The 24,026-nt window shown below is 45.3% G+C and overlaps 1 protein-coding gene across 2 annotated transcripts; it reads right to left on the bottom strand.

Moving 5' to 3' along the window:
* Positions 1-278: 278 nt before the first annotated feature.
* LOC134623359 (COMM domain-containing protein 7-like) lies at positions 279-9,222 on the bottom strand. 2 transcript variants are annotated; one of them, XM_063468521.1, is made up of 9 exons: positions 8,924-9,222; positions 7,567-7,617; positions 6,774-6,876; positions 3,963-4,019; positions 3,815-3,852; positions 2,705-2,795; positions 2,411-2,460; positions 2,131-2,179; positions 279-470 (listed from the first exon to the last, which is right to left on the bottom strand). In XM_063468521.1, exons 1-9 carry the CDS (start codon positions 9,002-9,004, stop codon positions 394-396), a joined length of 597 nt encoding a protein of 198 aa, XP_063324591.1. In that variant the 5' UTR covers positions 9,005-9,222; the 3' UTR covers positions 279-393. The 2 variants fall into 2 exon arrangements, with proteins under 2 accessions (XP_063324591.1, XP_063324590.1); XM_063468520.1 differs by having other exon boundaries at positions 289-470; positions 7,567-7,620; positions 8,924-9,212.
* Positions 9,223-24,026: the final 14,804 nt, after the last annotated feature.

The following is a 24,026-nucleotide window of genomic DNA, read 5'->3' as shown; positions in this document are numbered from 1 at the left end:
GCGCTCTGAAATGTGCCTCCAGGCTCGTACGCATCCCTGTGTGGCCTTTACTGCACGCCCGTCTCTGACTGCTGCTCATTTCGCCTGCATTTACCTGTTATTGCAGCTAATTCGTGTTTGTTTTAGTAATATTTTTATTACATCAATAAGAGACAGCAGGCCTGAACTCGATCAAACAGGTCTGGCGAGGTCTGGTTTCTGATGGAAGTGTCAAAATGTTCCCGCTAATCTCACCCAAGTTTCGTCGTGCTGACAGACGGAGTCGTTTCCCACAGAGGAAGAAAACAGCAGATAATGACAGGTTACTCCTCAGTTTATTGACTCATTTCAGGTAAAAATGTCACACGCACACAAATTCAACCAGTACATACAACACACACTGCACACACACGCTCAGCTGAAGCACTCCATGCTGGCCTTGGCTCGCTCCATCTCGTGCAGGAAGTTGTAAAACTGAGGCAGCGTCAGTTCTGCAGGGAAGAGACAAAAAAGGACGACTTCCTGTCAGAGACAGAAATGAAAGGTTTTTGCATCTCTACTTTTAAGATCGGGCTTAAAAATGTCCTTTTTGCTAACGCATATAGTTAGGGCTGGACCAGGTGACCCCGAATCCTCCCTTAGTTATGCTGCAATCTGGTCTTTAAGTAATAACGTGACGAATCCTGCTTCCGGTCCAAACTACTCTGCGTTTAATAAGGCTGTTGTGTTTTTAACATGTTTTAATGTTTTGTATCTTGTTCTATTTAATCTAAACAAGCCCATAAAAACAGTCAGTGATCACTGTCGGCCTCTCTCAGTTTTATTATAACTGTTCATTTGAAACCCTTACGCTGTAACTGCAGCCCAGCCCATGCAGCAGTATATTAATGACTAACCTGGTATTGTGGATGGATTATCTCAGTTGTTCTCCTGACTGAAGTTTGGTCCGTTTACAGCATCCTGCCATGCGATTGCATTTGTCTCTAACCATCAGGAAACTTCACGTTAACTTTTATCCAGTGGAAAAAACTTAGCGTTCATCCTCCAGCTTCACTGTGTTTATGCTAACATAGCTGTGTCGCTAGCAATCACGTCATTATATACCAGCTAGCCCAACTTCAGTAACCGTACAAACGTCACTGCTGTTTAGTTTCATGTCTTCATTTATGTTGGAAGTGATAGCAGAGCTGTACGTTTGAATTTTGTCAGAAATCTCTCTATATCATGTTTAGGTGGAAGCTAGCGAGCTAACTTCCTGCTAACTTCTAACTCTGTTAAATGTAATAAATTCTGTTGTCTTGGATGCCTGGATGTTAAACTTAATTGTTACACTTGGTAAAGCAGCAACGCTGATCATTTTATTACAGATTAAAGAATTTAGACAGTTTTTAACGCTCAGTGATGCCGCAGTGTTCGTTTGACTTTGGGACCTGAAGCAGAGTTTGGACCCAGACGTGGCTAATGACATCAGACTTAAAGACCGGATAGGTGTAGGCTGCTGGGGGACTCCCATGATGCACTGGGTGTTTCTTCTTCACTCACTATGTGTTAATAGACCTCTCTGCTGAATCACACCTGTTATTAATCTCTGTCTCTCTTCCACAGCATGTCTTTATCCTGTCTTCCTTTTCTCACTCTAACCAATCACAGCAGATGGCCCCGCCCCTCCCTGAGCCTGGTTCTGCTGGAGGTTTCTTCCTGTTAAAAGGGAGTTTTTCCTTCCCGCTGTCGCCAAAGTGCTTGCTCATAGGGGGTCATATGATTGTTGGGTTTGTCTCTGTATTTATTATTGTAGGATCCACCTTACAATATAAAGCGCCTTGAGGTGACTGTTGTGATTTGACGCTGTATAAATAAAACTGAATTGAAGATCTGTAGGTCAGCTGACTCTGAGGGCGTCGGGTGGAGGAACTGATTTTTCATTTATGAATCTTAAACGATTAAACCAGACGAGTTCCTTTTTACATTTTCTTACAGTCTTTTTCACTCGCAGCATCTGTTCATTATCTAAGTTTTGGTCCTGAACAACAAAACGAGTTGCAGAAACAACCGTCAGAGTAAATTAAAGCTTCCTGTTACAGACTCGAGCAGTTGTAAAGAAAGACATTCAAGGTGTGCAAAACTTCAGGTACGAGTGACATCATCACTCACCCATGTAGACGTTTTCAGTGGAATTCCCCTTTCTGACCACGAGCTTCAGCTGCAACCAAACACAACGTGTTCAACAAAACAACGATGCTGTGTGTGTTTTCATATCTTTGTGGGGACCAAAATACCAGTCTCCACAAGTTTGAAGACATTATTGAGACTCAAAATGTGGTTTTAGTGTCAGGGTTACAGTTTAGTTAGGGTTAGGGGAAGCATTATGTCAATTAGATGTTCCCACAGGATATGAATACCCCACGTGTGTGTGTGTGGAGCGCTGTCGTACCTGCAGAAAGACTGTGCCCAATTTCTGAATTTCACTGGTGCCAACAGTCACTGTGGGACGACAAAACACAGCGTGATAAAAACACTCAAACAGGACGGACGCTGTGTCACGTCTGAAGTTTGCGCCTGAAACAGTGAGGCTCGTCATGGTTAGCTCTGTTATTCAGCTTCCATCGGCTGCACACACCGAGGGGTTTAAATGTGCTCAGAGGGCGGACGTCCTCACAGACAGACTCAGAGTGAACCTCTAATATGAGCTAAATTTGCCGTGCACGCTAGGTTTGTTCCTTCTTACCTCCAAACTTCCACTCCATGTCAACCAGCTGGTTGACCATCAGAGTCTGCCCGACAGCGAGCCTGGTCAGCGCTGCGTAGTGCTCCGCCCACTGCAGGAACACAGATCACATCAGACTCCTGAGACACGTGTTCACCGTTTAAAGGTTTCCTGAGTAACATCGTAAGAACAAGTTTTATCAACGACACTGAGTCAGTGCTAACATGTGCTAACACCTGTGAGCTAGCATCGGCCCAAACGGACACACCTGCTCCTCCCTGTTGTTTTACACGAGTCAGCATGTGCAGCCTGAGCATCACAATGATGGCGAGCTAAGGCACAGCTAGCTGGCTGACCATCCTCGTGTAGCCACCACTGTGGGAGTGTTAGTTACACAGAGGTTAAAGTGTGCTGGATCGATCTGGAACAGTTCAGTTCTTGGCGTTGCTTCGAGCGACAGCCTGCAGATACCTGACGCCCCGTGACGTGCTTACAGCCTCAGCCTGTGACGTGTTCATGGTGCAGATGTAAATAAAGCTGCAGCTGGCTACAGAAGAGGAGGTGCAGGATTTACCGACAGTAAACACAACATGTTAGCTGGTGAAGAAATGGTAAATGGACTGGTTCTTATGTAGTGCTTTTCTACTCTTCTGAGCACTCAAAGCGCTTTACACAACTTGTGCATTCACCCATTCACACCCATTCAAGCTAACATTCACACACACATTCATACTTCGATGGATGCATTGGAGAGCAATTTGGGGTTAGTATCTTGCCCAAGGATATTTGGCACGCAGACTAGGGGAAGCCAGGAACCTTCCGATCATTGCTGACCTGCTCTACCTCCTGAGCTACAGCCACTCAGAGAATTAAGTCCAGAGTCCTGGAAGGCCCTTTGAACCCATCGATGACGTCTTTAATAGTAGTGGAAAGTTTGGCACACGTAAAGGGCGTGGCTTTGGTCAGGTGGTTTGATCCCAGTCTGCATGCCACGATACTAACCCCATGTTGCTCTATGAATGCATGAATGTCAGACAGGAAGCACTTAGAAACAGCACATGCTTGTGTGAATGAGGCAGAAAAGCGCTGCATAAGCAGCAGTCCATTTACCTTTAGCACTACTTTACTTACCTGCAGTGAGAAGTGAGCCGACTTTTCCTCGCTCAGTCCTGAGAAATGATCAGAGTGAGCAGGTTTGCTTTCATTAACACAAATGTGACAGTAACTAATACGACTACCGTGAGAATGACTCTGAGGCACAAAGGACTCGGATGTGTACCTAATGTCAGGAGGTCTTCTTTGATCTGCTCGCCTGTCAGGTTTTTCTTCAGGGCTCCTGAGGAGAAAACAGACATGGACACCTTCCTGTTACTGTTTATAGCTCCACCTGTTGAGTGTCGGGTTTTAAATGCCGTGAGAAAATACTGTGCAGGTATCCCCACATACACATCTGTATGGAGATCACTGCTGCAGACACACCTGGCCCGTGCAGTAAGCGTGCAAACGTACAGTGCAGCGTATACAACACCACACACAGATAGCCCACGCGTAACTGGGATTCTGGGAAATGGAGGAAGTGAAAATACAAACGAAATCACAGGCAGAAACATGCTGTCTTTGAATAAAACCTGAAATGCAGCACAGCGGTTAGCACTGTTGCCTCACAGCAAGAAGGTCCTGAGTTCATTTCCACCATCAGGCTGGGGTCTTCCTGCGGGGTTTCTCCCCGGGTACAACGCCTTCCTCCCACAGTCCACAGACATGCAGATACTGGGTGAATGGTTGCCTGTGTATTAGCCCTGCAACCTGTCCTGAGACACCTGGGATAGGCCCCACCCCCCCGTGACCTAACAAGGATAAGAAGCAGAGAAGGGATGGATGGAACATAAAATAAGATTTACTCATCCATCCACAAACCAAAAACACCCTTTCAGTGGGTTTATCTGTGACAATGATTCACTTCCTGTGACTGAGATGAACAGGAAGCACTGGTACTAACGAGGGAGAATTCTTTTCTCTCGTTCAGTTCATTTTTATTTCAGTGGTTTTTGTTCGAGCTCACTGTAATAACCTTGATGCAGACTCTGGAAAAAACGACCACTCTGCTGTTTTCTCTGATTTCTCTCAACACTTTGTCTGTTGCCGATCGCATCTTATGGCTCGTAATAATCGCTGCACTTCTGTCTCAACTTTGCAAACAGAAACCCGCCCAAAATATTTGGCCCAGGTGTCAGGAGCACTTTGTTGTACTGAACTTCTGCACTGAGGGGCTATCAGAAACTACCCGCATGGACCGCAGCCGGGCAGCTCATCAAGAATGCAGCAGCACATCGGGGCTGCACACAACACAAGTGGGAACAAGGGGAAGTGTTATCCATTTTCCATTAATTCTCTCATGCTGGCAGAGCGCGTTCAGAGAAACACAATTTGAAATGTGTTGAAAGAAGCCTTAGTCTTCAGTTACACCTGTCTGAGCCTGCTGCTTCCATCGCACTGAATCAAACACCACCAATAGTCCCCTATTCAGTTACATCCCAGGTCACATGCTGCTGCTGTCACTCACACAAGTGCTTCGTAAAACCGTTACTGCAGGCAACAGATTTAAAGCTCCATACGCCCTCATCGTGTTCAGCGCTGTGGCATCAACAGATACAATCTGACACTCGGCTAGAAATCAAAACCAGCCAAACTCCACTCCTTTTAACCTCCAAACATGTGACCCACATCCCACAGCCTGGAAAACAGCGCAGAGGATAAACAGACCACAGCACCGAGGCAACACGCCTCAATTCAGTTCCATTCATCACAACAGCAGTCGCCTCAAGGCGAAGGTAAAGACCCCACAATCATCCAGAGAAAACCCCAATGATGGCGACAGTGGGAAGGAAAAACTCCCTTTTAACAGGAAGAAACCTCCGGCAGAACCAGGCTCAGGGAGGGGCGGGGCCATCTGCTGCGACCAGCTGGGCTGGAGGGGAGGAGCCAGAGATTAATAACTAAAGTTTTAACAGGATGTTTCTAATTTTAGAGATGTTGCGCAAATGGAAGAAAGCAGTCTTACATATTTGTTTAATATGTGCATTGAAGGACATGTCCTGGTCAAAAATGACTCCAAGGTTCCTCACAGTGTTACTGGAGGCCAAGGTAATGCCATCCAGAGTAAGAATCTGGTTAGATACCATATTTCTAAGATTTTCAGGGCCGAGTACAATAACCTCAGTTTTATCTGAATTAAGAAGCAGAAAGTTAGCGGCCATCCAGGTCTTTATGTCTTTAAGACATTCCTGCAGTTTAACTCATTGGTGTGTGTTACCTGGCTTCATGGACAGATAGAGCTGGGTGTCATCTGCATAGCAGTGTAAATGTATGCTATGTCTTCTAATGATGCTGCCTAAGGGAAGCATGTATAATGTAAACAGAATTGGTCCTAGCACTGAACCCTGTGGAACTCCATAATTAACCTCAGTGTGTGAAGAGGACTCTTCATTTACATGCACAAATTGGAGTCTATTAGATAGATATGATACAAACCACTGCAGTGCAGTACCTGTAATACCTACAGCGTGCTCTAATCGCTCTAATAGGATATTATGGTCGACAGTATGGAACGCTGCACTGAGGTCTAGCAGGACAAGCACAGAGATGAGTCCACTGTCAGAGGCCATAAGAAGATCATTTGTAACCTTCACTAAAGCTGTTTCTGTGCTGAGATGAGCTCTGAAACCTGACTGAAACTCTTCAAATAGGTAAAGGGCGGGGTTATCACCTACAGTATGACACCTGACACTCAGAGTGTTGACAGGTGTGTTTCCAGCCTGTCTCTGCTCTTTTCCTGTCCGTCAGTGTAAAATTACAGTGAAGTGCTTCACACATAAATCTTCTGCATTCTCTGATTTTACTCTTAACGACACCGACTCTACCTGGTCTGCAGGTTAACAGAACTGCCTTTAGGTTGACGTCCTGATCAAGGAGATAAACGAGGGAAAATGGAAACAACCTGATTCCCACCACCTAATCTGGTATGGCTGGATTTACGATGTCCGTGTTAGCCTCGGTGATTAAAGTGATGGATGACGAGTGTGTCTCCCACCCTGCGGCACCAGGAGGACGCTCTTCATCAGGTTCCTCAGAGGCCCGGCACTCATCCCGTGTTCCCCCGCGAACTCAGTAAGCTGCTGCATGAACCTCTCTGTCTGCACACACACACAGACACACACACACAGAAAAATGCATGCATTCATTTGCACATGCACACAAAAGGACAGCCGATGTTTTACCTCGGTTCAGTTATCAAGGCTAATCACTAAGTCCAAAGTCCCATTAACATCAAAATGTGTGTGTGTGTGTCTGTGTGTGTGTGTATGTGTGTGTATGTGTGTGTGTATGTGTGTGTGTGTGTGTGTCTGTGTGTGTGTGTCTGTGTGTGTGTGTCTGTCTGTGTGTGTCTGTCTGTGTGTGTGTGTGTGTGTGTATGTGTGTGTGTCTGTGTGTGTGTGTGTGTGTGTATGTGTGTGTGTGTGTCTGTGTATGTGTGTGTGTGCCTGTGTGTATGTGTGTGTGTCTGTGTGTGTGTGTGTGTGTGTGTGTGCCTGTGTGTGTGTGTGTGTCTGTGTGTGTCTGTGTGTGTCTGTGTGTGTGTCTGTGTGTATGTGTGTGTGTGCCTGTGTGTGTGTCTGTGTGTGTGTGTGTCTGTGTGTGTGTCTGTGTGTGTGTGTCTGTGTGTGTATGTGTGTGTGTGTGTGTGCCTGTGTGTGTGTGTGTGTGTGTGTGTGTCTGTGTGTGTGTGCCTGTGTGTGTGTGTGTGTGTATGTGCCTGTGTGTGTGTGTGTCTGTGTGTGTGTGTCTGTGTGTGTGTGTCTGTGTGTGTGTGTGTGTGTGTTCACCTCTTTCGGCTCCAGGAGGAACTGGAACAGAATTTCAATCAGGCGATGAAACTGCTGCATGAAAGAAAAAGAGTTTGATTGTTTGAAACTTTGGTCAGATTTACGTTTCAGCTGCAGCTCAAAGACCTGATTCACTCGTTTCCACCATCTTACTCTGTCTACCCCTGCCAGGCAGGGACAGAGGAACAAACCTGCAAACTAAAAACGATTGGTCCGCACCACTCATGAAGAACATCTCAACATGCTTTAATCATCTTGCTGAATCCATGTGTTCAGGCCTCGGGCTCAGAAGTAACCCAAAGGCTGAAGATGCCACCGTCTGATGTGTGAGGCATCAGTGCATGCTCAGAACGCTGCATCAGGACTCAAAAGCTTTATTTCCTCTCAACACGTCCGCTCAGAGAGATGCTGCATGAGGCAGACGCCCCGAGAGCCAATCCAGTACCCGGATTAATGCCACCTCCCTCCCGGCGTCTCCTAGACTTTGTGCGTGAGGAGCTGTGGTCACGATAAAGGAGGGAATGAAGACTCTGACACTGAGTTTAAAGAATAAAGAAAGATTCTCTTCATCACAGTGAAGATTGACTCCTGTAACTCAGGCACTCATCAGCCTGCAGATCAACGATCCTAATATTCTGGATTATTGTACTGTAATCTGTTAGTAGCCTAACTGCTCTCTGATGTCACGTCACGGCGAGGGCCCGGGCTCTCAGCTCTGCTGTCAGTCTCCGTGACATCACGGCGCTCTCGGTGTAGGAGGTGGCGAAGACTGTGACATCGTTCCAGTTTTAATCACTGTACACACATCATCAGATGTGCTGAGTAATCAGATTACAGCTGAGCGGCAGCTCCTGGAGGTGTTAAAGCTCCTCGCTTACATCAATGTCCTCTTTAAATCCCGTTTACAGGTGTTTTTACCTCACAGAAACCCCGCCCATCCTGCTGAGCGGACCGTCAGCTGGTGAGGCGCCTCAGCAGCCGACGCTCCGCCCCACAGCACCGTGCTGCACTGTTATTGGTGAGTAATAAACCGATGTCATCGATAAGTCTGGACTCTCACGTTCAAAGCGGGTTCTGCTGAACGCCGTCTGGTCACGTGACAGCGGCTGTGACTGCGCGCATCACGTGCACTTTAGTCTAACAGCTCGTGGCTGTCGGACGTCTGTTTGAAGCCTGAGCAATATTTCTGCTCATCAGCTTGTTCACCCCATCAGCTGGCAGTCAGCTGACACGGACACGTGTACATTCCGTGCAGGTACAGGTGGGCTGTGACCGTTAACCTCCTTTCACTGACGTAACGAGCCCCGGGGCTCGGACAGCTTCCGGTAAAGCTGCTCCGTTAAAGCCGCGGACTTACCTGCTCGTTCAGCTTGTTCAGGTTCTGGAAGTCGGTGCCGACAGAGTCCGGTAAAACGTCTTTAGTGAAGTGAAGCTGCATCGTTTCTCTCGGCTGACCGTCCCCAAAACAAACACAGCCCGCTGCGGAGCGCAGTTCCGGGTTATGGATGAGCGCATGCGCACAAGTGTCTGCCAGACAGGTCAAGAAGAAGAATGAAAGATCAAACCTCACGAAAGCTTTTCCTTAAGTTTGAAGGAGATTTATTTTTGTTCTTTTAAGACGAACTTTTAGAAGTTTGTAGCAAAAAAAGGTGAAAGTTTCTGTTCTTTGCCCTTTCAGATCACTTTGAATGTTCTCACCACGAGTTTAATTATTTTGATTATTTTTTATGCATGCGGATATAAAGCATGTGAAACATTAATTTCAATTTTATTTTATTTGTATAGCATCCTGAAGCAACAACAAGGCGCTTAATTTCATTGTTTAGTAAAATATGTTTAAATGTTTAGTCATTAATATCAAGTCAAAAACGTTATTATTTTTCAAATACATAAAAACGTATTCAGGAACATTATACATGTATTCATGTTATGTATTCAGTGGGCTATGGTCTGTTATGCTATTTTACATTAGCAAATAATGCGATATTCATGTAATAATAATAATAATAAATGTTATTTATAGGCACCCATTAAAATGCTTGAGGTCTCCTTACATTTGTACAGCGAATTAAAATCATATACACAAATAAATCAGAATAAAATGAACACATAAAAGCACAAAATGACTGAAACAGTTGTGATCAGGTGGGTTTTGTGATGTCACTGAAAACGAGTTTAATTTTTGGAGAATTCAAATAAATAAATATATAAATACCAGATGTTCAGAAAACAGCTCACATCTGCATCATGCTGATGCGGTGCAAAATGTCAGTCACAAGTCACGAGCCAATGAGCATGCCCCGATGATCTTCCTTCTTGACACAAATATGGTCAAAACGCATTAAATGAACTTGATGTTTCAGTCAGAGCGACCTGAAAAAATCGCTGAGCTCATGAACTCATCGGCAAAGTGCTCGTAGGGGTCAGGCCGAGGGTCGTTTTCTCATCCGCTTCAGGAGGACCCAGGTCTTTTTGTAACTGCAGCTGTCGCCCCCTGTTGGCAAGTTCGGGCAGCTTCTACGGGCTTTGATTTTCAGGCCTTCAATTCCAAAAAACTCAGAAAAAAAGCAGCTGGATGCACTTAAGAAGGACTCGAGTGACTTTGTTCCTTTACGTGGCCCAAATCTTCCCTGTGGTCCAAATGAACAGCAAACTTTGTGCTGCTGGAAATCATGAAAAACCTGTTTTCCTTTGGAGGTGATGCTTCTGGAAGACAATGATCCCAATAACAATGATTATGAGATGGTAATACGATCATTTCTAATGAAACTGTCCACAGCCCAGCGAGCCCTCTCAGGTCATCAGCTTCAGATCTTTGAACTGTTCCCAGAAACAGATCCAAGCATGCTGGAGCTGCTTTCAGTTTCTGCCTCCGGCTCTTTGGACCAGGGGTGGGTTTTGATTATCGATTTATCGATTAAAATCGATTCTAGCTTGGATAACGTGAAATCGATTCATTAAAATCCTGAATCGATTTTTTTATATAAATTTATTTTGGCCGAAACGCCAGAATCTCAGGTTAAACCTCACAAAATTTCAACAACCACCAAACAGCTAAAACAGTAAATGAGAGCAGGTACACGGATTCTGCACTAAGACGTAAACCGACGGATCAGAATCAGTGAGCTGTCGCCTTTCTCACCCGACGGCACGTACGCGGACACGGACACGCCGTCGGGCTGAAAGCCGACAGCTCGCTGATTTTGAAGCGTCGGCGGGCGCTTTGTGTTTACGTTCTTTTTGCGCTGATTCTGAAGCTGCAGGTTTGATCTCCAAACAATATTGACTGAACCAGCAGCCAAAGAAGATCCAAACTACGCTTCACATAAACATCGTCATGAATTTCCTCTGACTTTTGCTGTTTTGCTTCCGCCACGATCACACTTCATGTAGAGCTCTCTCTCTCTCTCTCTCACTAAATCGATAATCAGAACCCACCCTACTTATTACTCACCAGTCTACGGTGTCGGCCGCTGTATTTTTTTTTTGTTGTTGTTGTTTTTTTTTACTTACTTCCGACAAGAAAGCCTCATTTCTGCTGTTCAATACTGAACAAATTTAAACTTTTAAAAATTATGCAAAATTGCAAAATGCTGAGCTGTGTCTCTAATCAAACCTCTGTAACTTTGCTCTGCTTCACTTCATTTTTGACTGCACAATATTTTTAAGGTCATCTGCTATAAAAACACAGACCAGGAAAATCTGCTTCATGTTTTTCTGTTTTATCCTCAGTTACTTTGACTCAAAGGCGTCTGCTGTGATGCTCACACCTTTGATAAAGTCTCACAGTGTCAGCTTTCTTTTTCTAGGTATAAAAATGTAGATATGTACTGATAAGCAGTGTTGGTCAAGTTACTTGAAAAAAGTAATCAGTAACTAATTACTGATTACTTCCCCCAAAAAGTAATCCTGTTACTTTACTGATTACTTATTTTCAAAAGTAATTAGTTACTTAGTTACTTAGTTACTTTTTAACAAAATGATTTACAACCTGAACAGATAATATAGCGATAGATCTTTCAGCCCAGTTCTATTTTTTCTGCATAATCCATCATATAAAATGTAATCAAATGAAAAAGTCTCTTTTTGAAACTTGTTTTATTAGTTTTAATCTTTTAACTTTATGCATCAAGCAAACATTAAATTATATGCAACATTCTCTGACTGGAAGAAATTTGTTTAACATTTAAACCTATTTTCTGCACATTCCAGCACATAAAATAAAATATTTTTTTGTGTTTACACTCAGTCTTTCAAATAGATGCAAGTGAAACACAGCAGAAAATAAATAAAATCAAAGACTCAGCGGTCCTGTTGCTCTATTTTCACCTGTAAAGCAGGAGTGGGGCAGGCGGAGGTTTACCCTGGTGCAGGTGTGCTGCAGCGGTCAGTGGAAGGATCTGGGAGTTTCACGTTCCCGTGGTAGCGCACTCGGTGCTTGCTTGGAAGTTTAGGGGTTTTTTCGCTGTAAAAAGAAGTTTTCTTCCCACGCAGTGAGCAACGGACACTAATGTTTTTGTCACTTTTTACAGAATCAAACTCAAAGTAAGGTCAGTACTTCCACGCTTTAAACGCTGCACGCTCATACTCTCTCCAGCACTCCATATATTAGCCATTGTTGATCTGCACACAGCTGTTGCCACGAACATCGCACTCGCTTACTTCATTGTCATGAGACACTCTCGCGAACGAAAGCACGGTTTAGTAATGCAGCGTGCTTACAGGAAAGTAACAGTAATCTAATTACCTTTTTTGCAATAGTAATCCCTTACTTTAACTCGTTACTTGAAAAAAGTAATCGAATTACAGTAACACGTTACTGCCCATCTCTGCTGATAAGTGATCAGAATTATAATATTTCTGACTGTCTGAGGCAAAATTTCCCCAATTCGATTCGAATCGTGGATCGAATTGATTCGGGACCTTGTGAATCGGAATAGAATCGATTCTAGAAATCAGTGAGGAAAACCAGCCCTAATTCATGGCACATCTGGCTCGTTTTGTCCCATCAGGGGGCAGTAAAGCCCGCGCTGTGGTGGAAACAGAGTAATGATGTTTTTTGCTCTTTGAGCGATAGGCTGAGATCATGACAGAGAAAATCCATGAAACTCCTTGAAGACTGACTCAGACAGACAATGTGGTAAAGCGAGGCTGACTAAGAACACACTCTGAGAGAGGGAGAGAGAGAGAAGTGTGTCGGTAATTATTGTGCCTCAATAATAGTTCCTGCTCTCACTTTTACCTCGCGGACAAAAGATGGGAGTTAACCATTTCACCTGGGAAAGACCTGATCACTCCGAGCCACCAATCAGCTTCCACCTCCGCCTGCACCCCGCCCCAAGAGAGAGAGGGAGCGAGAGAGAGCGAGAGCTGATGTGCAGCAGCATGCTTCCACATCGTGAACACCTCCTGCTGCCTGAGGATTAGAGCTCACACTCCAATCTGCGCTCAACTTCAGCGGCTGTAAAAACCTCGTTCAGACTCGGACTCGGCACCAGACTGCTTCCTCCAAAGTTCCCGCTGTGAAGAACCAGACGCGTGCATGGTATGTAAGTATTTTCCCGGGGAGGGCGCGGGGTGTTTGTCCCTCCAGGACTTACCGAGAGAGTTAGGAACGAGAAAGAATGCGACGTCGCCGGGCAGAGTGCGCCTCGCTGCAGCTCTGAGCTCCACATGTGCGCACAGCTGCGCGCACATGTGGAGCTGAGGGAGCAGAGCGCGATCTGAGGCTCTCCGAGGAGTTTCTCCGTGTCTGCGGCGGAACGTAACCCCGTTAAAACAGTTTTAGCAAGCGCGTAATACACGTGTATAACCGTGTAATAACCGTGTAATAACAGCCTGACTGTTCCGGTCAGTGAGTGCACAGCGGAGTGCGGGGACGGAAGGTCAGCGGGTTTTTCTTCTCTCGGTGGTTTGTGCGCTGTGAACGCGCACACGGTGAGTTTACCTTCTGACAGTCCTGCTGTCATGGCAAGTATGAACACATGTGCGGCACACAAGTGAAAGTACTGATATGAGCACGCGAGGAGACTTTAAAGAGAAACGGCTGAGGGGAGAAATCTGCGGGGGGGGTGTCACCGGCGGGGGCGCACGGAGCCCTCGTGCTCCAAAAACACATCAGCACGGAGCAAACATGGTGGACGTGTCTTAAAAATGTCCCAAACCAGGGGCGGATCTAGAAAAAGGTGGAAATCAAAGCTGCTTCCTGTAATGTGTCATTTATGTGGTTAAAATACAGCAAGTACACACATGTTTCATATAAACACACTCTGTAATGTTCTGATTGGCTTCAGCCCCCAAAATTAAACGTTACAGTTACACAAAACGTGAATTTTGATTTTGTGCACTGTACAGCAAACATAACAAATAAGCATGTGGCCCAACGTGCACAACATGAGGCGGATCAGCTACAAACACAAGTCTAACAAAAGTTTCACACTGTTAATATTTTATTAGAAACAATCAAACCGTTTCATGCTTAAATTTACACAAAACGTCAGAAATCTGCTCCGTCAAACCTAATTTTTCATTACGTATTGAGTTCACGCTCTGGGCTCCAGCTGTTTTCACCTTCATAAACTGTTTACCTCACTCGTCTTTTCAGCACAACCTCACATGTGTGAATTTACAGTTATTTTTTCATACTGACACACTGTACTGTCAGACAAAGAAAAAGTGATATTGTTACTGTAACAAACATGTTTAATCCTTTTCATAACTTGAAATGCAAATAAAACTTGTACGGTGCCACACATATTATTTGCGCCTCTCCAAAAAATAGTTTGTGTCCACTGTAAGAGCGAGGAGCACATCACAGCCTGATGCCTGCAGGCCTGACAGCAACAGGTGTATCACTCCACCTGTTTCACACCTGCACACAGCGTTTACACTGCAGTCTGCCTTTGGTGGCAGCTGTAGAACTGACACACAAAACAAAACAACGACCACACTCTAACTACACAAAACTACACAAGGGGTGTAGATCCGCCCCTGTCCCAAACTGATGCGCACACGTTTAGAAACACAGCTGAATGTGAGACTTTGTGTTTTTAAGGAAACGTTTTTCATTTTTGGACGTTTTGGTGGTTGGGTACGATGTCTGTTCCTGAGATTACTGAGATTAGGAGGTTCCCATGACATCATCCACATCCTAAAGGTGAAAAAGTGTCTGAAACTGAATGTTGAGAGTGGCCTGAGCTTCAGGCTCACAGGGATTACCCAGCATGCACTGAGCTCATTACTAGAAACTGTGTTTAATATGAACAGCCATCATGGAACAGGCAGAGAAGAGCAGGCCACCTTAGATCAGCTCCATACAGAACTGCAGTGATTTCATTTGTTATATATCTCTGTGGTTTGAAATAAGTGTTCTCATAGTTCAATATGAGTTTCATACTGAGACTGAGGTTCTGGGGAATTCTGACCTGCAGGTTCTTTGTGACTCAGCGTGGTCAGAAAACTGATAAGACAGTGACTCAGTCTGCTTCAGTCTGCAAAGGGTTTATTCTGGATATCACATCATTTGTTTACAGATCATTCATAAATATGCAGTTAATAATTCCTCAAATATTTCCCCCAAAAACATCCAGCAAATTTAATCTGTTAATAAATACCAGAAAACGAGAGCTGTTCAGTCTCTCTCAGCTTAAACAAATAAACCTTTTACTTCCTTGTGTGAGCTGGAGTCTTACAAGAACCCAGCCAAGCAACATTTGCATAAGCACATCTGGCACGTCTGGCACATCTGGCAGTGGGACAGAAGCGGCTGCAGCTGGATGTCAAGACAACACCTGCAGACAGACTTGATATGATTTGAGCTGAGCCATGGTGACTTTTATTTTCAACAAATGAAGTGTGAGCATAAACCATAGACTGTATACAAAAGATGGGCGTGGTTGCCATGGTGTCACCCATCAGTTTGTGAACATTTTGTCACATTTAAGGCCGTCTGCGTTTTGGAGGCACAGGACGTGGTTAGCTTGGTGATCAGGCCGGAGTGTCACACAGATGCAGATTTTTCTGTGGAACTCCAAAGAATTCCATGTTTTTATAGAGCAAATAGAAAATATTCTCTAATCGTTTTAATTTACTTTTCCTTTTAATAACATTTTTTATGATAAAAAACGTGTGTTTCTCTGCGTGCAGAAATTGGCATCGGCAGACACGGAAGCCGCCACGAAATATCCCGAGACCTTCAGGAGAGTCCCGTCGTGAGACGATGCTGAAATGATATTAAAGTGTTTTAGGAAGCCCATCAGAGCGGGCACGCTCCCATTTGTGTAACTATTTTTAAATTCCAGTAGAATTACAACCACATAAGCTAGCGCAGTCTTTTTTTTTTTGCATATGAAACCAGAGGAGTTGTACTTGCATAACGTGCATTCAGCTTGTCCACGGTCACAGTTTCCTTCCACAAATGGCTTTTTGCAAAAGTCGGGTAAAAAGCGCTGGCAAGAACAAAAACATTATAATCCAGAAACACGCTTTGCAGAGCCGATCAGTTGTTCATAGCACTTTCTATGTTGGAACAAACGTCAGCGCGAACTATTGCACGTTACGTGCAAAATCCAAAAGTGACGTCATTTTTCGTGGGAAACGTAGTTTTTTCATTACAGGGCCTTTCAGAGCTGGTTTCCTGTTTGACTTTATGCCTCTCTGTGTAGTTCCTGAGAGGCTCCGAACTCAAACTGCACTATTTTAATGCTGTTTTTTTGCAAATTGTGCACAATAATATTTATTTTCATTTTTCCTGCTTGTCAGCAATATAAAATAAAATCCCAGAATTTCACCAACATGGAAAAACTTTGATCAAAATGCTCCAACAGTACAAACACAGTCCAGAGGTCCAGCTCATTGACTAGAGGAGGAAAGAATCTAACATGCGAGTCTATGGGGACTGACTCGCCACAGCCTCTGCTGGACACTTGTGGAACTGCAGGTTTTGGTGCTTCAGCTGCTGGAGGTGACATGTAGTGATCGAGATTACAGGGCCGATGTGCCGTCACAGATTTCAGACCCAGACCAGCGTGTCGCCTCGGTGACTTCACGAAGCGCCGCAGCTGCAAACACACACAACAGTGTTTCATGTCGTGAGGCCGTCTCCACAGCAGCTGGGATCAGACCCCAGCTCCAAAACAGTGCTCTCATTAGAAGCTTCTGCTAACTGAAGGATAGACACGAGGTTAGACTTCATTTTCCCCGCTGACATCACTGGGTAGTGCAAAGATTAGAATAAAGTCTTACACAACCGATTTGTGTGTAATTAGTGCCGATGTGGAAGGTTGGCTGGGGCTGGCCTGAGGCTGCGATTACCTGTAAGCCTGGCTGTAAGCAGACAGGCAGCAGTGTAAGCTTCTGAGTTCTGCTTTGACGTAGTTATGTTTGAAGCCAAGGTGCTTTCAGGAGGAATTCCAGGCATCTTACACCACCCGGATGTTGCCTGGAAGAAAAAGCCCCACTGCTGTTTGCACAGGTTTGTGCAGTGACAGGTGAGAGCGCGGTGGTGGAGGCGGTTAAACGCAGCTGATGCGTCTCAGCTGCATGAAGCTCAGTGCTAGAAAGATAAACAGTCCTGCAGCTCAAGCGTGAAACATTCACCTCTGACAGCAGAGCAAAGGCGCCGTCACTGTGAAGCACGCCTCCTCATTTCCTGTCACGTGTCTGCTGCTCCAGCAGTGGATGTTCGCCCTGAGTCGCGGTCTCTAATAATGAGGTCAGTGCGTGTTTATCACCCTCTCGCCGCTGCGTCCGGCGTCTGCTGATCGCCAAAGTCCCGTGTTGCATGGTGTTCTCCACCTGAGGCAGGACTTTGTGATGTAGAGATGATGTCTGGACATTATCTTTCTCATGAGAGGAGGAGTTTCCTTCAGAAAAGGCCCACAGTAAAAGTCCACTGTGACCTTTACAGGTGTTTATCACATAAATGTGCCCTTGGGGCTGATAATGTAAAGGGTCCATATTTCCATCATTTCTCTCGCTCAGTATCAGCAGATACGTAAAGCCAGGATCATCAGAGCTGGAAAAAGTTGGATTGGTGCTTTTTTATCAAATAAGGAGCGATATCTGGAGGCGCTACGATTCCAGATTCAAGCTCTGGAAAGCTCGGTCTTAGAAATCTTCGTTTTGTTGAAGTTTCTCTAAGTGTTCGGTGCGTCTAAGCTAAGTTCAAGCAGGGGTTTCACTCTGTGGCTGCTGCAGCAAGAAGCTCTGAAGCTTTGGACGTTCGTCCACAGTCGAGCGTCGTGCATGATAGACATGTGCATGCGTGGATAGTAGAGGCTCAGACAGTAGAGCACTCTGTTTTCAGAGTCTGGGTTTTTGATGTTAAACATCGAGCCGTTTATTTGTAGCTCGATGTTCTGACAGAGGAGTCGCGGTGCCGCGGTTCTGTGAGGAGTCCTGGTTTACAGTTCAAAGTGGGAGCTCGTGGCAGTTTGTGTTCTTCGTGGCTCTGCTGGAGGAGCCGCATACCTTCGTTCTGTACAATAGGAGCCGAAGCACACAATGTATGAAGTCTAAAGGCTCCATCTGAGCTGGAAGGGGCCATAAAGTACATGACAGATGAGGAATGCTGCCCCCAAAGAGTTAGAGAGAGACCCTGAGGAGCTGACCCCTCCCACACACACACACACACACCCACACACACACACACACACTTTGGGAGTGAACAATCCCCTCTTGCAATGCGCTCCTTAATCTGCAGCCACCAGACACAACTTTGATGTGAAGCCCCCCCCTCTTGTCCCCTTTCGGTGGGCCCCTCACGCTGCCCTCCATCCTTCCTCAGCTCCTCGGATTCTTTCTCACTTCGCTCTGTTTCTGTTTCTCAGAGCTCAAACACACGGCCTGGAAAATGTTAAAGATATGCAGCGAGGGCGAAGCAGGAAGGGAGCTAACGCAGCCGTGGTTACGTGTAGTTTTAGACGGAGAATCGGTCAGCAGGTGCAGAAACATTACCATCTGATCTCCAGTGTTAACCAGGAGTGGTCTGTTCTCCCACAGACAGCATAAACAATGCCTTACACCTGCTTCAACATCCACCAGGGGGCGAAACCTGGTGGATGTGTGGATGAAAGTGGTCCCAGCTCCATCCAGGCAAATATAACCTCTGTCTCTCTTCCACAGCATGTCTTTATCCTGTCTTTCTTCTCTCACCCCAACCAATCACAGCAGATGGCCCCGCCCCTCCCTGAGCCTGGTTCTGCCGGAGGTTTCTTCCTGTTAAAAGGGAGTTTTTCCTTCCCACTGTCGCCAAAGTGCTGCTCATAGGGGGTCATATGATTATTGGGTTTCTCTGTATGTATTATTGTAGGGTCTACCTTACAGTGTAAAGCGCCTTGAGGCGACTGTTGTTGTGATTTGTATAAATAAAATGTTGAAGTGTGTCTGAGGTTCTCGTCCAGCCTGTTGGCTTCAGCTGCCGGCCTCTGTGGCGATGGCAGCTTTGGGTTTCAGTCACGTGCATTTCTCACGTCATGTCGCTGTCGTCTCCCGTGTGATGTAGAAACATAGTAACTCTGAGAAGTTGTGCCGTTTGTTCTGTTTCTCTGTGGGAGTTTCCATCATGTAAAATCTGCATAGCTTTAGTCTTTGTGGTGACAGATTTCCCCCTGTGTGGTTCTGGTGTCGTGTAGGCAGCAGGAGACAGAGAGTGTTATTCTGTACGTCACCGCTGATGACAGCCGCGATGCCGAGCGCCGTCGCCGAGCACTGCTTACAGTACTGTTACTATAAGCAGTGCTATATACTGTTGTTGGGGTTTAGTCTTTATGCCACAGCATGAGGTGAAGATGCAGAGAGCTGAGGCCAGAAACTAAAATCGTTAAATGAAAGAAGGACACGTATGAGGTGGAGTGTTTCTCCTGCTTCTGATGAGCTTAATTGGACACATCAGCAGCAGAAACTAATCCAGGTCTGACGGCTGGCTGAAGCTTTAAGACCCTCTCCCCCTCACCGCCTTCCACCCGTCAGATTAACTCTTTCCAAACGTTTCTGCTTCTCACAGCGAGCGCGGCCATTTCAGCCTCTCGTCAGACCTCGTCTTCTTCAGGCACCTGTTGGGTTTCACAGTGGGTGAAAGGTTGAAAGCGTGGGGACTCGGAGCAGTGTGCTGTTTAGTGTCTGAACTCTTTCACCTCTCCGGAGGGGGAGTTCCTCACCCAGGACTTCCTGCTCCCTGTCAACCATATAAGTGTGTGTGTGTTTGTGTGTGTGTGGGCGTAATTACTCACGTTGTGGGGCCACAAATCTATCCCAACAGTCACATTGTGGTTTCTGTCCTTCCTCCTGGGGATAAAGCTGATTCTAGCATAAAATCATTGGATCTGAAGTTTAGAGAGAGGCTTTTAGGACCTGTTTGGATCTTTTGTAGCCTGAAGAGTGAAATCGTCTGCAGGTGTGCATGTGTTTGATCAGGCGTGAGGTTTGAGCGGTCACAAACTGAGTTAGCTCGTGTTTTCCTTCCAGACCAAACTAACAGGATGTGTCCGTCCACCGAGACGGGAAACTCGAACAGGAAACTAAGAAAGCTTCAGTGCAGCTGACAGGAACGTTCGGCTTTCAGCAGAGCAGCAGGGCTGTAGATCCTACCTGTCATCACAGGGTGATTCATTCTGAGGTCATGACGGAGCTCTCACTTGGTTAACGGGAAAACAAGCTAAAAAACATTTTCCTTAAATGACCCTTGACCCCTGAGCGCAGCCCTGAAAGGCGGGTCCTTGTTTGCATCGACTGATTGTCGATCCACTCTCCAACGCTTAAATTCAGAGCTTCCACGATGCATCCACGATGGCGGCATGCCGGTGGACTTCAAATTTCCTCACCTACCGCCGCCCTGTTTATTTTCAGCCACTGAATTTCAGCGACATTCATTGGTGGATCCAGTCTCCTCATGATGGAAAACAGCAGGAAGCACCTGGCAGAGTCATGCAGGTGGTTGTTTTATGGTTCAAAGCATCTGAGAGTGCATGAGTTTGTGTAGCTCCTACACTCAGTTTGACCCCAGTGTGCACACAGTTTATTGCAACATGTGAGGAAAACCTCTCAGCAGTCTTAACAGAAAGGTGGAGGTGAAGCTTGCACAGAGCATGTCTAAACTTCACCTCATTTAACGCTCTTTTTTTCGCTGTTGTGAAGTGATCACAAGTCTGCTGAGTAGAGATGGGAATTTATACGAATTCAGTGATTTTGATTCCATCATCCACAGCATGCAGATTAACTGCATGCTGTGGATTAGTGCTGGGCAACATGACCATATATATATATCGTGTGGATGATAGAAAAGTGTCTATCGTGCCATTTGTCTTCTATCGTTTCTAACCTAATTTTATAAACTATTACATAAAATAAATCATTAAATAGCCTGTGGCAAATTTATTAGTGTTGTCTTGTCACTAAGCATTTTCTAACTTTATGCAAGACAAAATAAAGTATTAAAAAAATGATATTTTTCGCAAAGAAACGCCATCTTGTGGTTTTGCGACATGGTGCTGCTTTACGTGCAACATGCTTTACGGTAACTCAAAACGATGGACGTGCGACAGGTTGCAGTTTCATGCCCGGACATGCACCAGGCAGAGACAGCTGCACCGGCAGCCCAAGAAGAAGCACTTTTACCAAAAGAGGGGGTACGTCTGTGATTTGGTTACATTTTGGGTTCAACAGCACCAACACGGAGCAGAAGACGCCCATTTGCAAGCTACACTATAAAACTATTCCCGCGCCCGATGGCAACACAACAAATCTCTTCTATCACCTACAGAAGGCCCACGAAGAAGAATACTCAAGAATCCAGAGAATCCGAGCTAAACCAAGTTGTGGAACGACGGGAGCAAGTTGGGAAAGAAAAACTATACCAGCTGAAGATACAGCAGTCTTTCACACAAGGGCCTTATGAGAAAACGTCCCAGCGCCATAAACAAACCACAGGAGCCGTCTCGCGTTACATTTGTAAAGGCATGGCCCTGTTTATGTAGTTGAGAAGGACAGCTTTCGTGACCTCGTCAAAGTCCTTGATCCGAGGTACATTAGGCCCGGCCGTGAGCACTTCAGTAAAGTCGAGTCGCCTCGCTTATATGACGCGTGCCGGGCCAAAGTAGAGAAGGATGTTTGCGGTGTCGTGCATTATGCCGTGGCTGCTGACCTGTGGACGAGCAGAGATACGCAGCCCTACATGAGCGTAACCGTCCATTTCACTAACAAAGACTCTGCGCTCGCTGTTTACAGACTGCGGACTTTCCAGAAGACCGCACTGGAGTCATGTTAGCCCGAGGTATGAGTCTGCCATCGCTACATATTTAACGTGCACAAAGTACACTATGTGCATATGTACGTGCATGTAGTACTAATATATATATATTAGTTTTACTAGCATGTATGATATGCATGTTAGTAAAACAAATGTTTTCGGCAGAAAAATTTGAAACTGTTGTGCACTTTAAAAAGTTAATTTTAAATGTATGATTTTGAAAACAAAGTGAAGGCCACAGCTGTTTTCATTTGATATTTTTATACTGATGCACTAAAATGTACGTTTCTCATTTGTGACAGTTCCTTTAAATGTCTCTTCAAAATAAAGTTGGACAAAAGTGAGCAACGAAATTTTTCAAACTTTTCAGAGAATAACTGGAAACATTGTGGTATTTCGTGATATATATATCGTTATCGTGATATAAAATAATTCATATCGTGATAAATATTTTTTCCATATTGCCCAGCACTACTGTGGATCAAATGTTTGTGTGTGTTGGAGGTGTTTCCCCTCGGCGTTGGGCGTTTTCTTCAAAGTGATGCAGTACATTACTTAATTACACTCAGGAGAAATCAGTTTGTTGCACTACTCGTTAAATGACCTGAAACACATAATCACCATTTAACAGGTGGCACACAGCGACACATGCTAATGACAGCATCTTAGTATGTAGGTATGAACACAAATTTGACGGCACAAAGAGACATTAAAGCAGTCGCCATGATGATTCTACTTTAAAAACACGGACAGGTACAAACACAGCCCGACTGTTAAAGCTGGGCTGGGGTCAGCTTTCACTCTACATTCGTGGCTAGCTTAGCATTAGCATGCTGTCTGGCTAGCTTAGCCTTTAGGATGCATTCTGTGCAGAGCTGAAGCATAATGCATTTGTTTGTGTCCTGGATGCAGTTTCCGCTTTACTATTGCGCGCTCATCCTTTTGTGCAGTAAAAATGAAAGTTGTGCCCATGTCTGCGGATTGTAGCGAAAACCTGCAGTTGCTCTGCCGTCCAGCAGAGGCAGCAGTGGGTCAGTCCCTATAGATTCCCATGTTAAAACTTTCCATGTTTACAGCCTGATACGCAAACTGTTTGCTCTCTGTGGATTGTTTACTCCTTCACAACAACTGTAGCGGGGAGGATGTTTCTATAACTCACATGTTTGAATTATCAGGGGCGTGGCCTCTTTGACTGACAGGTGGATGGTGACACAGGTGACTGTAGCTGCTAGCTGTTTGCTAGCTTCACCTGAACTGGAGCTCTGGACCATGTTTGTGCTGTTGGAGCCTTTTGGGGGATTTTTAATGACATCATGTGACCAATAACATGACTGCTGTGAGGTCTGTGCACTAACAGAGTGTCTGAGGAGGCGAAGCTCCAGGTCTGATGATTGGTTGTTACTGAGCGCTGATTAGCAGGTAACTGTGTCTGTGTGTAGTATTCCCATCTAGTCTGTGCTAACCAAGCTAGCTCACTGTAATTAATAACTTAGAGCTCCGCCCTGTTTTCCAAATATGGTAACATCAGGTAACAACATAATATGTTTGCAGCCAAAATGTTCAAAATGTGGAGGCCAGAATCTGTTGGTTGACATCACCATGTCCAACTTTCATATACAGTCTTTGCTTTCATACTGAGGGCTGCAGGTCACATAAAGAAGGATTATTTTGAGCTGTGAATCATGCAAAGCTGCTGGAGTCCAAAAAGAGAGACGAGCTGGAACTGAGCAGAAAGCGAAGATCACCTTAATCACCCTGCGACCGTTCAGTACCCGACGTCTGCAGGTTTCTCTGCACGTGCTAGTTTGGCAGAGACTGACCTTTAACCTCGCTGAAATGCTAACCTACACACACGTCTATGGTGTAAACACACACACACACACACACAATAAAATGAGTATTTAGGTTGACCAGCATGGAGGCTCAGGAGAATGCAGAGTCACATGGTGTGTGCCTAACACACACACACACACACACACACACACACAAACACACACACACACACTGATAGTGTGTTTGCGTCAGGTTTTTTTGGGCATGTCAGATCAGCTCCCGCAGAGCAGCGAGGACCCAGATGCGAACTCTTGGAGAACAGGCAGCGCTTTTATTTACAGTGATAAATTAGTCCAATAGGCAATGCAAATGTGCAATCAATCAATTAATTTATTTATAAGCACATTTAAAAACAACACAGATTGATTAAAGTGCTGTACGT

The sequence above is a fragment of the Pelmatolapia mariae genome, unplaced genomic scaffold (assembly GCF_036321145.2).
Source record: "Pelmatolapia mariae isolate MD_Pm_ZW unplaced genomic scaffold, Pm_UMD_F_2 NODE_ptg000573l+_length_95306_cov_1, whole genome shotgun sequence".
NCBI lineage: Eukaryota > Metazoa > Chordata > Actinopteri > Cichliformes > Cichlidae > Pelmatolapia > Pelmatolapia mariae.
The sequence above is the reverse complement of the archived record's forward strand: the minus strand, read 5'-3'. Positions and strand labels throughout refer to the sequence as shown.